General features: G+C 45.0%; 1 protein-coding gene across 2 annotated transcripts in view; it reads left to right on the top strand.

The window, feature by feature from the left end:
- Nucleotides 1-13,632, top strand: part of MINDY4 (MINDY lysine 48 deubiquitinase 4) — a 103,545-nt gene that overhangs the window by 25,832 nt on the left and 64,081 nt on the right. For both annotated transcript variants that reach the window (XM_070728027.1, XM_070728028.1), the window contains 2 exons: nucleotides 11,588-11,646; nucleotides 12,651-12,751. In XM_070728027.1, the coding sequence (XP_070584128.1) occupies nucleotides 11,588-11,646; nucleotides 12,651-12,751 (160 nt within the window). The remainder of the gene's footprint in view (nucleotides 1-11,587; nucleotides 11,647-12,650; nucleotides 12,752-13,632) is intronic.

The following is a 13,632-nucleotide window of genomic DNA, read 5'->3' as shown; positions in this document are numbered from 1 at the left end:
GCCCATGCGCAGAAGCAAAAACATGCTGGGATACGTGCGCGGCACACAAGCTAACTGAAGCAGCATGCGCAGCGCAGCGGTAGCGGCGGTAATAAGAATCCGTCCCTGGTAAGTCCCTCTGAATTTTGATCACGTGACCGTGGTTCTATGTTCTGCCGGGCTCTGTGGTATGAGTCTCCCGAAAATTCAGGGGTACAAATTTCAGACACATACACACACACACACACACACACACACACACAAAAGTTCAAAAACAATGTTCTTTATCACAAAAAGTCAAAAGAAACAAAGCACCCTTTTTGTATTGCAAAGAGGACTTGTCCCAAAACAACCTGGTAGTCTGTACAATCCCCTTAATCAGTCCTTAAGTACTTAGCTAGCAGCTGTGAAGGAACGTCACAGCCCTCCTTCTTCCACGAAGTGAAACACACACACACACACTGCTCTGCTTTGGTTTCAAAGTCGTGAAAAGCAGCTCTAATTGCTGGAGCCCCCCCCCCCCCCCAAACACAGGTGGCCTCTCTTATCTCCTGTAATATTTCTTCAATTGGTCTGTTTGATGCATAATTCTGCGCATGCGTGGGTTCAACACTTCCTCATCCGAATCGACCGAAGATAATGGAGATTGGCTTCCTGGGCTGTGTGCCAAGCCCCCCTCTTCCAAGTCTCCCCCACCTTCTTCTTCATCCGAGGAAACTGCACTACCTGACTCTGTCAGCAATAAAACAGGCTTATGACATGTTGATGTTTCCCCTGCATCCACCTCCACATTCCTTGGGGCAGGAGCTGGGCCAGAGCCAACCACAACAGTTCCATGTGTGAAAAATGGCCTTAAATCACTTTTCAGTGCCGTTGTAACTTTGAACAGCCACTAAATGAATGTTTCTAAGCCAAGGACACCTGTAATTTTTACTGCCAGGCCACATTTGCCTAAATTAGCCCTAAAAGCCTAAAACTGAATTAGGATTATGTGCCAAGAGGTTGGTTGTGTGTGTCCATGAGACTGACTTGATTTTACACAAGATCGGCCATTTTGGTTTTCCTTTCAACTTCCCTGTCAGCCATTTTGGAGAATCGCCTGCCAGCTGCATTCTGGGAATTGAAGTCTAGGGCGCCCAGAGGCTGACAGATTTCTTTCCTTGTGGGCAGGCGAGGGTTGTAAAAAATCTGAAAGAAAAGAAACAACAACCGGGCCTTCCCAGTTGTAGGGGAAAAGTTGTTGTTTGAAATCAGGGTCTCGGAGCCCCTTTGCATAGCACGTAGCTGGAGCACGTGAGAACTGCGGGCTCACCTCATGTTCCTCATTTCTCTTCCTTGCCTTGTTAAGTTTTATTTCTTCCTCTTTGACTCCGAGGTTTCTCGGAGGAAATCCGGGGTCTTTAACCCATTGTCTTTGGATTCATCCAGGATCAAGGCCCTGACATGAGATCGGCATCCTATGCATTTCCCTCCCCCTCCCCCCCTCCCCCTCCTATGCTTCCTATTGTTTCCTGGATCCTGACCTTTAAAGATAAAACTTGGTTTAACTCTGCAGATTTAAAAAGAAGAATCAACACTGGTGTTGCAGGGGCAGTTGAAGTCCACATACCATCCAAATTGTCATGGTTGGAAAAATCTTTCTTTCTTTCTTTCTTTCTTTCTTTCTTTCTTTCTTTCTTTCTTTCTTTCCTTCCTTCCTTCCTTCCTTCCTTCCTTTCCTACCATCTATTTCTCTTTTTTCTTTCCTTCCTTCCTATTACCATCTTTCTGTCTTTCTTTATTGAGAATAAAATGGAATAGAATTGAATAGAATAATAATTGAGAATGGAATAGAATAGAATGGAAAGGAAAGGAACGGAACGAAATGGAACAGTATTGAATAGAATAGAATAGAATAATTATTGCGAATAAAATGGAATAGAATAGAATAATAATTGAGAACAGAACAGAATAGAATAGAACAGAATAGAATAACAATAAGAGCTGTTATTCTAGGGACCTTGGAGGTCTTCAAGTCCAATGCCTGCTCAGGCAGTAAACCCTACACCACTTCAGACAAGTGGCTGTGCAGCATCTTCTTAAAAACTTCCAGTGTTGGAGCACTGGAAGTTGGATTTGTATGCCACCCCAAGTCTATGGAGAGGGGCGGCATACAAATCTAATAAATAATAATAATAATCATCATAGTTCCCTCTAAGCTGAGCAGTGAGCAATCACTCACTTAAAAATCATCATCAACTCAGAGTTTTCCAAACCTGCCCAGAAGCCGAGAGGGAAAGAGTGAGAGGGAAGGAGAGAGAGAGGAAGAGAGAGAAACAGATAGAAAAAAGAGAGGAAGGAAAAGAGAAAGAAAAAGAATGGGAGTAAGGAGAGAAAGAAAATCAAAATCTAGTTTGAAACTAGCTCAACTATTTAAGTGGCATTTTGATATTGATGGAGTTGCCCTATTATGAGCTCACTATTATAGACACACAGTACAGTATTTTATTTTGAAATTCTCTGGGGCAAAACAGGGTGGGTTTTTTATTTGTTTGTTTGTTTGTTTGTTTATTTATTATTTCTGTGCCACCCAGTCCCGAAGGGTTAGGGTTAGTGGCCGCTCAGACACTATACTTTTCCGCCCACCCCCCAAAGAAATTAGAGGGAACACTGATAATAATAATAATAATAATAATAATAATCCACAACATCCTTCGTCTAGTCTTTCCGTCCCTCGAGTGAGAAAGTCCAACTGATCCACATTGCCTTCAGCTGAAATTTGGCCGGTCACCACAGCTTTATTTTTGGGATCCCCTTTGTGTCCTCATTCGGCGAGATGGGCTATTGTATGGTACACAGAAGGAAATGTCCCTTTGTGAATGAAACGGAGGAGTTTCTCCTCCACCAGGCCTGCAGTTCCAGTAAAAGTCCACCCTCGCTGATAATCTCGAGATCAAAGGCAGGACTGGACTATTGGAAGGCAGCACAGTTGGAGTTGCTTATACAAGGTGGCCTATTTTTTCCGGTCTCCTTCTGCTAGGGCTGATGGATTGCTTCCTTTTCACAGCGTGGCGGGGTCGGCGTCAGTATCGGGCTCCTACGGATTAGGACGCTGCGGCGGTAGTGAAAATAGAGCAGCACGCGCAGCTTTGGGTCTCTGGATTGCGTACATGTCCCAGCGAGGGTTTGCTTCTGCGCATGCGCAGGAAGAAAATCTTGCGAGGGGATGCACACGTGCATGGGATTTCGGTGATTTTTTGTTTCTGCGCATGCACGGAAGCAAAAAATTATCCAAAATCTCATATGTGCGCATGCCCCCTTGTGGGATTTTGCTTCCTGCGCATGCGCAGAAGCAATATCTCCAGGAACGCACATGCGCGGGAACGCATATGCCAGAGACCTGAAGCTGCACACACGGCACAGCAGTACTGGCAGGAACGGCAACTGCCGCCTGGTCAGTGTGTACGATAATCGGGACCCTCTCGGGACCCGAAATATTTCTCGTGCACAGGCCCCCTTGTGGGATTTGGCTTCCTGCTCATGCACAGAAGCAAAATCTTGCTGGGACGCATGTGCGCACGCCAGAGACCTGAAGCTGCACACGCAGCACACCTGTAGCAGCAGGAACAGCAACAGCCGCTTGGTCAGTGTGTACGATAATCGGGACCCGAAATCTCTCTCGTGCACACTCCCCTTTGAGGGATTTTGCTTCCTGTGCATGCGCAGAAGCAAAATCTCGCCAGGAACGGACATGCGTGCACACGCCAGAGACCTGAAGCTGCACACTAAGCACACCAGTAGTGGCAGGAATGGCAACAGCCGCTTGGTCAGTGTGTACGATAATCTGGACCCGAAATCTCTCGTGCGCACACGCCCCCTTGAGGGATTTTGTTTCCTGCACATGCACAGAAGCAAAATCTTGCTGGGATGCATGTGTGCACGCCAGAGACCTGAAGCTGCACACACAGCACACTCTTAGCGGCAGGAACAACAACTGCCGCCTGGTCAGCGTGTACGATAATCGGGACCCTCTAGTGAAGTGAAACCAAAAATCCATTTCCTTGCAGGTGAGCAGGCCTCAGAGGAGGAGGAGGAGGAGGAAGAGGTAGTGGAGGAAGAGGAGGAGGAGGACAATAGTTTGCAAAAGGTGGACAAAGAATAGCATCAATTGAAGGATTGCAGTAGGCGCGCATGGGAATGACTTGAGGAAGAGGTTCAGTCCCGGAAATGGTCGAATAAGGCGCATCTTCTTCGTCCATTGGAGAAATGGCGGCAGGGCAAACATCTTATCAATCAGAGGACAGTTGGAAGGGGCCTTGGAGGTCTTCTAGTCCAGCACCTTGCTCAAGCATTTCAGGAAGGTCCAGTCTCTTCTTTAAAACATCCAGTTTTTGCAGGACCCACAACTTCTGGATCCTGCACTGTTCTGTCCCACTGGTTTAATTGTTCTCGCTGTTAAGGAAATTGCTCCTTAGCTCCCAGTTGCTTCTCTCCCTGATTAGTTTCCATCCGTTATTTTTTTTTTTACTTGCGTTCTGGTGCTTTGGAAAATAAGTTGACCTCCCCTCCTCTTTGTGGCAGCCCTCCAAGTGTTGGAAGACTGCTATCATGCCACCCCTAGTTCTCCTTTTAGACCCGGGTGGCACTCTAGACCATTTTCCCCCTCACCTGCAGAAAGCACATGCACATGTGCTATTGCGCCTATGTGAGGGCCCACACCCATAAGTCAATGCCTGGGGATGGCGAAAATAGCCTCTTCCGCCCCACGGAGGCCCTCTGGAGCCTGAAATACCCCATTTCCCAAATTATTATTATTATTTTATTATTATTATTATTACTATTATTATTATTACTATTATTATTATTATTATTACTACTATTATTATTATTATTATTATTACTATTATTATTATTTTATTTATTAGATTTGTACAAACAGTACAAATCCAATATTTAAAGGAATTTAAACCCCTTCATATAAAAAGCAATCATACACCTCACACAAACCATGCATAAAACAAAAACGGTCCAGGGGAATCAATTTCCCCATGCCTGACGACAGAGGTGGGTTTTAAGGAGTTTGCGAAAGGCAAGGAGGGTGGGGGCAATCCTAATCTCCGGTGGGAGTTGATTCCAGAGGGTCGGGGCCGCCACAGAGAAGGCTCTTTTCCTAGGTCCCGCCAGACGACACTGTTTCGTCGATGGGACCCGGAGAAGGCCAACTCTGTGGGACCTAACCGGTCGCTGGGATTTGTGCGGCAGAAGGCGGTCTCAGAGATATTCAATTCTTTTGCCCTCCCAAGGCTCCAGAGGCAAAAATGCCCCCCGCCCCCCGGAGGCTCTCCGGAAGCCAAATATGCCCTATCAGAGCCTCCGGGCGGCCCAATAAACATCTGTACGCAAGGGTGGGCAACAGGCAGGACGGGGTTAACGCAGTTCCACCGGCGGAAATGAAGCTGTGTGCTCAGCTCCAACTGACTATCCTACCCTCCCATCCTCCTCCTCCTACTCGGAAAGCAGCGGGGGACCAGCACCGGCAGGAGTTGTAGGGGGCCCATTTCCTCCTCACTTTTTTCTCCGCAGCTGATTGGCACCTGTCCGCCTAGCGGGGGCGGGGGGGGGGCACCCAGGAAGAAGAGTGCGGGAAACGCGAGCAAATTGTCACCCCAGAGAGCGACACTGGGGTGGTTGTAAGTTGAAGACTTAACAGTTCACTTGAATGATGATGATTGTTCAAGCCACTCCCACCTGGTCACATGGCCGACAAGCCACTCCTACCCAGTCACATGACCATCAAGCCACACCCACAAAATAAGCCACACCCACAGTGTGGCAGTAAAAATTTTGGCCACCCAATACTGGCTGTACTGCACACGCATGTACTTTGGAGCTGAGCTAGGGTAACGGCTGGTGTGCCAGCGGATCTAGCTCCGTGTGCCACAGCCCGTGCCGTAGGTTCGCCATCACTGCTGTAGACTGACCATACCCAATTCTTGCAACTGTTGTCTGTATGTTTTTAGTCTCTGTGCCTTTCATCATCTTAGCTGTTCTCTGCACTCCTGCAAGTCTCAACATCTTTCTTTTTAGTAATGTGGCGTTTACAAAATATTATTTTCGTGGTGCTCCAGATATATTTATTTTCTATTTTGCAATGAGGCCTGTCAGGGCAAGAAGCAATGGATGGAAACTAATCAAGGAGGGAAGCAACCTGGAATTAAGGAGAAGCTTTTAACACTGGGGACAATTGACCGGTACACTAGACTTTGCCTCCAGAAGTTGTGGGCTAGATGACCACCGAGGTTCCTTCCGGCTCTGTTAGGATTGTCTGGATCTTTCTTTTCTGCACCATTCTTATTTTTATCCCTTGTAGTTAAAAAGCAAAAACAAAACCCCTGGAAATGAACAACTGGCTGAGAACCAAGGAAAGTCTGAATTCCTAGCTTGCGGCCGACAACGCCAGGATTAGAAATGGGTGGCATCTTGCACCAAAACTTATTTTTATTGGGTATCAATCATTTTACCTCCAGTTCATCGTGATGGGGCTTTTCCACATCAATGTTGGGCTGTCCCTTCAGCCCTGAGTCACCCATAATAGCCAGTGAATCCGTCCTGGATCGTACATTGAGTTATTTTCAATCTGAGTCATCTGTTCCTGTTCCTTATATTTTCCTCCCTCCCTGCCTTTTCCCTGCTCTTCATCATCTACTCCTCCCCTTTGTTCCCTTATCTTTCTCCCTCCCTCCCTCCCTCCTTACTTACTTATCTTCTTTACTTTGTCTTTCCTTTCCTTTCTTTTATCTTCCTTCCTTCCTCTTTTTTTCCTTTGTCCCTTCCTTCCTTTTCTATCTTCTTTCTTTTGTCTCTTCTCTCCTTTCTTTTTTCTTCCTTTTTTCCTTCCTTCCACATTCTCATCTTCTTTCCTTTCTCTCTCCTTGCTTCCTCCTTTCTTTCCTCCCTTCCTCTCACTTCTTATCTTCTTATCTCCGAGTCTTCAGAGAGGGGCGGTATACAAATCTAATAAATTATTATTATCATTATTATTATTATTATTATTATTATTATTATTATTATTATCTTTTCTTTCTCTCTTATGTTGCTTCCTTCTTTCCTTGATTGCTTCCTTACATCATCCCTTTCACCCCTTTCTCTCTTCTCTCCTTCCTTCCTTCTTTCTTTAACCTTTTTTCCTTTCTCTTTCTTTCTTTCTTTTTTCTTTCCCCCCCTTTCTTTCTTTCCTTTCCTTTTTTCCTTCCTTCCTTCCTTTCTCTCTTTCTTTCTCCTTCCTTCCATCCATCCGTCTGTCCTTATTGATTGATTGATTGATTGATTGATTGATTGATTGATTTTGTCCAATACACAATGAGGGTTTTAGTGGGTATACACATGGGAAAATACATAATGGTTACAGAGGAGATACTAATAGTAAAATATATCTAAGAAAGAATAGAAGAGAAGATATAAGAATAAAACATGTCAATGAAAGAATAGAAGAAGAGATATAGGAATAGAAGAAAGGTATAGGAGATACAGGAGAGCAATAGGACAGGGGATGGAAGGCACTCTAGTGCACTTGTACTCGCCCCTTACTGACCTCTTAGGAATCTGGATAGGTCAACTGTAGATAATCTTCCTTCCTTCCTTCCTTCCTTCCTTCCTTCCTTCCTTCCTTCCTTCCTTCCTTCCTTCCTTCCTCCCTCCCTCCCTCCCTCCCTCCCTCCCTCCCTCCCTCTCTCATATGTTCTTTCTTTTGTCTCTTATGTTGCTTTCTTGCTTACTTGCCCCCCTCCCTGATGGCGTTATAGCTATTGTAAAAAAAAAAGCTATTACAATCTGAGGTGTGTTGGGGAAAAAATCAGAAGCAACGTGAGAAAATATTATTTTACCGAAAGAGTAGTAGATGCTTGGAACAAACTTCCAACAGACCTGGTTGGTAAATCCACAATTTAAACATGCCTGGGATAAGCATAGATCCATCGTAAGATAAAATACAGGAAATGGCATAAGGGCAGACTAGACGGACCAGGAGGCCTTTTTCTGCCCTCAATCTTGTATGTTTCTATGTAATTTGGGTGAACAATGTCCAAATTTGATATGGACAGCCAGGATACAAGTAGCCCTTGACTTACAATCACTTGTCCAGTCACAGTGACGCTGAGAAAAGTGACTTGCAGCTATATAAGCTTAGCCCCATTTTGTAGCCTTTCTTGCCACAATTATTCATTCGTTCATTCATTCATTCATTCATTCATTCATTCATTCATTCATTTGATTGGTTTATAGGCCACCCTTCCCACAGACTCAGGGTGCCTCACAAATTGTTAAGTAAATCACTGCGGTTGTTAGGTTAGTAACGTGCTCGTTTTATTTAAAAATAAATTTTATTGATTTTTATAACGTAAACAAATACACACAACACAAAACAGTGCACAGTGCTCCCACCACCCAACAACAATCATTCGGTCCCTCCACCAAATGAGGGCGTACTATTTTATAATTATCCTGGGAGAGGGGTGGCACACAAATCCAATCAATCAATCAATAAAATTTAAAACCAGGAACATCAACATATTTACAACGTGTAGAGCAGTGTTTCCCAACCTTGGCAACTTGAAGATATTTGGACTTCAACTCCCAGAATTCCCCAGCCAGCGAACGCTGCCTGGGGAATTCTGGGAGTTGAAGTCCAGATATCTCCAAGTTGCCAAGGTTGGGAAACACTGGTGTAGAGTGATTTCAATTTGTTCTTTATGGCTCTGTCTCGAATTCTACTGGCCGTAAATCCAGTTTTTCCACTTTGTTTTCATCGATCGTATTCATTTTAATTTCCATAATTTCAAATTGAATGTGTTCCACCCTGTACCAATACCAGTTTTGTGTTGTCCACTTTGTTGCATCCTTCCAACCTAAAACTGTTACCGCTCGGGCACTAGTAACATGGTCGTTAAGTGAAGAAGGTTTCCTCATCAACTTTGTGTGTCAGAAAGTCGCAATGGTGGGGAGGACCACAATGGTCGTAAGTGTGAAAAGAGTCATCAGCCACCTTTGTCGATGCCTTTGTAACGTTGAACGGTTACCCGCATTTATGATGGTTGCAGAGTCCAGGGATCACGTTATCCTCCTTTTGCGGCCTTCAGACAATCAAAGTCCATGGGGGAAGCCGGATTCGCTTAACGGCGGTGTGGCTAATTTAACAACTGCAGTGATTCGCTTAACAACCATGGCAAGAAAGATGGTAAACGGGGCCCAACTCCCTTAAAAACTTTCTTTCTCAGCTATGGAAACCTTGGGCTCAATTGTGGTCATAGTTCAAGGACTTACAATTACAACCAGGACTGAAATTTCCAATGCTGTGAGACAGTTGGGTTCCATTTTACTATTACTTTGCCACAATTGTTTAGTCAATCACCGTATCAAGGTTCCAAATAGCATCCAAAATTAAATCAACCTTTTTAAAAGGTCCCAATTTATTAACAGTACCATATTGGCACATCTGTGAGAAACCCGAATCCAAAGCTACGAGGGTTTCTCCACCTAGGTTAAAGTTCCTTCCCTTGCTCCCACGACCCCAAGTTCATCACGTTAACCAGTCGTCTTCTGCCAATGTGTCCGCAACTCCCACCAGCTTCCGGGCAAGTGCTGAATGAAGGATGCCCTTGAGAATCTAGAAGGAATATGTTATGGCTACATCTCCATATCCCTCATGTAACAGCCCCTCCCAAGTTCCCACAGCAAGGTCAGTTGGGCCAGTCATTATTATTATTTATTAGATTTGTATGCCGCCCCTCTCCGCAGACTCGGGGCAGCTCACAGCAATAATAAAAACAATGTATAACAAATCTAATAATTAAAAGTCACTAAAAACCCCTTATTAAAAAGCAAAACATACACACAAACATACCATGCATAAACTAAAGGCCCGGGGGAGATGTCTCAATTCCCCCATGCCTGGCGGCAGAGGTGGGTTTTAAGAAGTTTACGAAAGACCAGGAGGGTGGGGGCAATTCTAATCTCCAGGGGGAGCTGGTTCCAGAGGGTTGGGGCCGCCACAGAGAAGGCTCTTCCCCTGGGTCCTGCCAGATGACATTGTTTAGTCGACGGGACCCGGAGAAGGCCAACTCTGTGGGACCTAACCGGTCGCTGGGATTTGTGCGGCAGAAGGCGGTCCTGGAGATATTCTGGTCCGATGCCATGAAGGGTGTTATAGGTCATAACCAACACTTTGAATTGTGACTGGAAACTGATCAACAGCTGGTGCAGGCTGCGGAGTGTTGACGAGACATGGGCATATCTAGGAAAGCCCATGATTGCTCTCGCAGCTGCATTCTGCACGATCTGAAGTTTCCGAACACTCTTCAAAGGTAGCCCCATGTAGAGAGTGTTACAGTAGTCGAGCCTTGAGGTGATGAGGGAGTGAGTGACTGTGAGCAGTAAGTCTCGGTCCAAATACGGCCACAACTGGTGCACCAGGCGAACCTGGGCAAATGCCCCCCTCGCCACAGCTGAAAGATGTTTCTCTAATGTGAGCTGTGGATCGAGGAGTACGCCCAAGTTGCGGACCCTCTCTGAGGGGGTCAATGACTCCCCCCCCCCCAGGGTGATGGACGGACAGATGGAATTGTCCCTGGGAGGCAAAACCCACAGCCACTCCGTCTTATCAGGGTTGAGTTTGAGTCTGTTGACACCCATCCAGACCCCAACAGCCTCCAGGCACCGGCACATCACTTCCACTGCTTCGTTGACTGGACATGGGCATACATAATTAACCTTTTCTAACTGAGGAAACTGCCTGGATGGACAGCAAATCCACAGGAAAATAGGTTCTTTTGCCGTGACTCAACTTTCGGCCCCGATGTATAAAGAGAGGGAAGGAAGATCATTTTGACTTTGAGGCGCACAGGATTAGTTGCTAAGGTAATGAGAGCATAACAAGAGTCAGCCAGGACCAACAACTTTTGCCCAAAGGTTAAAATACGAATTGCAAATGTACAGCCGGAATGGATTTGGAAATTTTTCTGTTTTTTTTGTGGAACATTTTAACAACCCCCCCACCCCACCCCCACCCCAAAAAATATATCTCCAGTAGCCTTGTTTGAAAGAGGCTTTCTAGAGCCAACTACTACAGAGTCGAGGTGGCGCAGTGGGTAGAGTGCTGTACTGCAGGCCACTAAAGCTGACTGCTAGATCTTCAGATCAGCAGTTCAAATCTCATCACCGGCCCAAGGTTGACTCAGCCTTCCATCCTTCCAAATTGGGTAAAATGAGGACCCGGATTGTGGGGGCAAAATATGCTGGCTCTGTTCAAAAGTGCTATTACTAACATGTTGTAAGCCGCCCTAAGAAAAAGGGTGGCATTAAAAAAATCGAATACATAAAATAAATAAAAATAAAATTAATCCCATGTGCTAAAGTCCACCTGGTGAAGTTTCATTATATGGTGAGTGCGAAGTTCTGACAATTAGTTTTTTTTAGCACTGCTTTCAAAATCGGAAAGAACCCAGTCTCTGAAATTGGCTCACCAGATGTTATAAGCTTGGTTTTGATCCTCCGTTCATATTTTTGTTGTTGTTAAATCCATCTAAATCATCTAGTCACATCTCTGACCAGGTTTGACCATCTTATTTCATTTCAGAATACCTCCCACCTCTGAATCCAGGAAAGATCATTGGCCCAAGGACAGTTTGGAACTAGGTCAGTTCTGTTTGGTGAAATGTTTGCTGAAGTTTTTCCTCTTCCATGGCAGATTTAAGATGGTGGACTTCAACTCCCAGAATGCCCTTCCCAGCAAAGGGCATCTTGGACAGAAGGAAGGGAGGGAGGGAGGAAGGAGAAAAAGGGAGGAGGAAGAAGAAAAGGAGGAGGAGGAGGAGGAGAGGGAGAAGTAGAAGAAGGTGGAGGAGGGGAAGGAGAAGGGGAGGAGGAGTAGCAAGAAGAAGGAGAGGAAGAGGGGATCAGGAGAAAGAAGAGGAGGAGGAAGAAGAGGAAGAGTAGTATTAGTAATATAAGTAGCAGTATTGGTTAGTAGTAGTAGTTAGTGGTAGTAGTAGTACTAATAGTAGTAGTTATAAAGTTAGGGATTATTGGAGGGTGGGGAAAAACCTGTTTGCTGACTGGGTAATTCTGGCAGTTGAAGCCCACCCCTCTTAAAGTTGTCCAGGCCGAGAAACACCAATAGATTGTGTTATTTCTTCGTCCTGAACTTGATACTTAGGAAATCCAGATAAAGGGATCTGTAGAAGATAGTCTTCGACTTGCAACCATTCAGTTAATAGCCGTTCTGAAATTCCTTCAGAAGCAAACTTGCGTGTTTACCTCTTTTCCATTTGGGCCACACGGTATTCTTGTTTCCAGCCGAGTCTATTGTGTAAATGGCATCGCCATGGCTTATGGCTACCCATGTTGCCCGAACTCTGCCGGTGATACGTTGGCTGCGGTTAAGAATGGCATAGCCTTTTTCATTTTACCTGTTTCCCCCGGTATGTTTCACCTGAAGGAGATAAAATAAGGAAGAAAAAAGAGGCTATTTTAAATTGGAATAGTAAAATGAAACCCTTGAGTAATTGAATATTGAGTGGTTTGAAAATAGAAAATACAAGTTAAAAATTCATGCTCTTAAGAGGCCATAAGATGCTGCTAGATTGCTGCTACCACTGTTCCCATGTTCAGGATGTTGACCTCTTATTTTCACCTGTTAGTGGATGTTGAGGATGAAGAAGATATTGGTGTGGACCTTGAACCATTGGATCTATATAAGTGTCAAGTGACAACCAAGCCCATGGATTTAAATCTTGCAAAGGTGAGCTGAGCATTAAGTTTGGCAAAAGGACAAGACAGAATTTGAATGGGGGAGGGGAGAATAGGGGATTTCTGGAAGTTTGGCACTCAGACCCAAGAACTATCAACAAGCACATAGAGATAAACCATATTTACACACCAATAAAAAAACAAAAAGGAGACAAAAAGACCAACCCTCCCCCCGCAAAAAAACCCATCTCCACCAGCTAACAATAGATAAGCAGGGTTTAATACCAGACAAACAGTCAAGCAGAAAGCAAGATCCTAGTCAATATCAAGGAGAAAATCTCTCCCTTGCCAATACTGCCAGGGCAAGCTATTGTATATAAACAATGAGCAGCCCCAAAACTCAATGACTGGATGATGTTACCTAACTGGTTTATGAAAACATCTGCAAACAACTAAGCTCGTAGACCAGTGATGGCGAACCGATGGCATGGGGGCCACAGGTGGCACACGGAGCCATATCTGCTGGCACACCAGCCGTTGCCCTAGCTCAGCTCCAACGTGCATGTGTGTGCCGGCCAGCTGATTTTGGGCTGACACAGAGGCTCTGGGAGGGCGTTTTTGGCTTCTAGAGAGCCTCCGGAGGGATGGGGGAGGGCGTTTTTTAATAGGAAAGTGAACCCAAGAACAAGGGGGCACAATCTGAAGTTAGTTGGGGGAAAGATCAAAAGCAACATGAAAAAATATTATTTTACTGAAGGAGTAGTAGATCCTTGGAACAAACTTCCAGCAGACGTGGTTGGTAAATCCACAGGAACTGAATTTAAATATGCCTGGGATAAACATAGATCCATCCTAAAATAAAATATAGGAAATAGTTTAAGGGCAGACTAGATGGATCATGAGGTCTTTTTCTGCCATCGGTCTTCTATTATT

Source organism: Erythrolamprus reginae, chromosome Z (assembly GCF_031021105.1).
Source record: "Erythrolamprus reginae isolate rEryReg1 chromosome Z, rEryReg1.hap1, whole genome shotgun sequence".
NCBI classification, from domain to species: Eukaryota; Metazoa; Chordata; class Lepidosauria; order Squamata; family Dipsadidae; genus Erythrolamprus; species Erythrolamprus reginae.
This window is presented reverse-complemented; position numbering and strand designations above follow the sequence as displayed.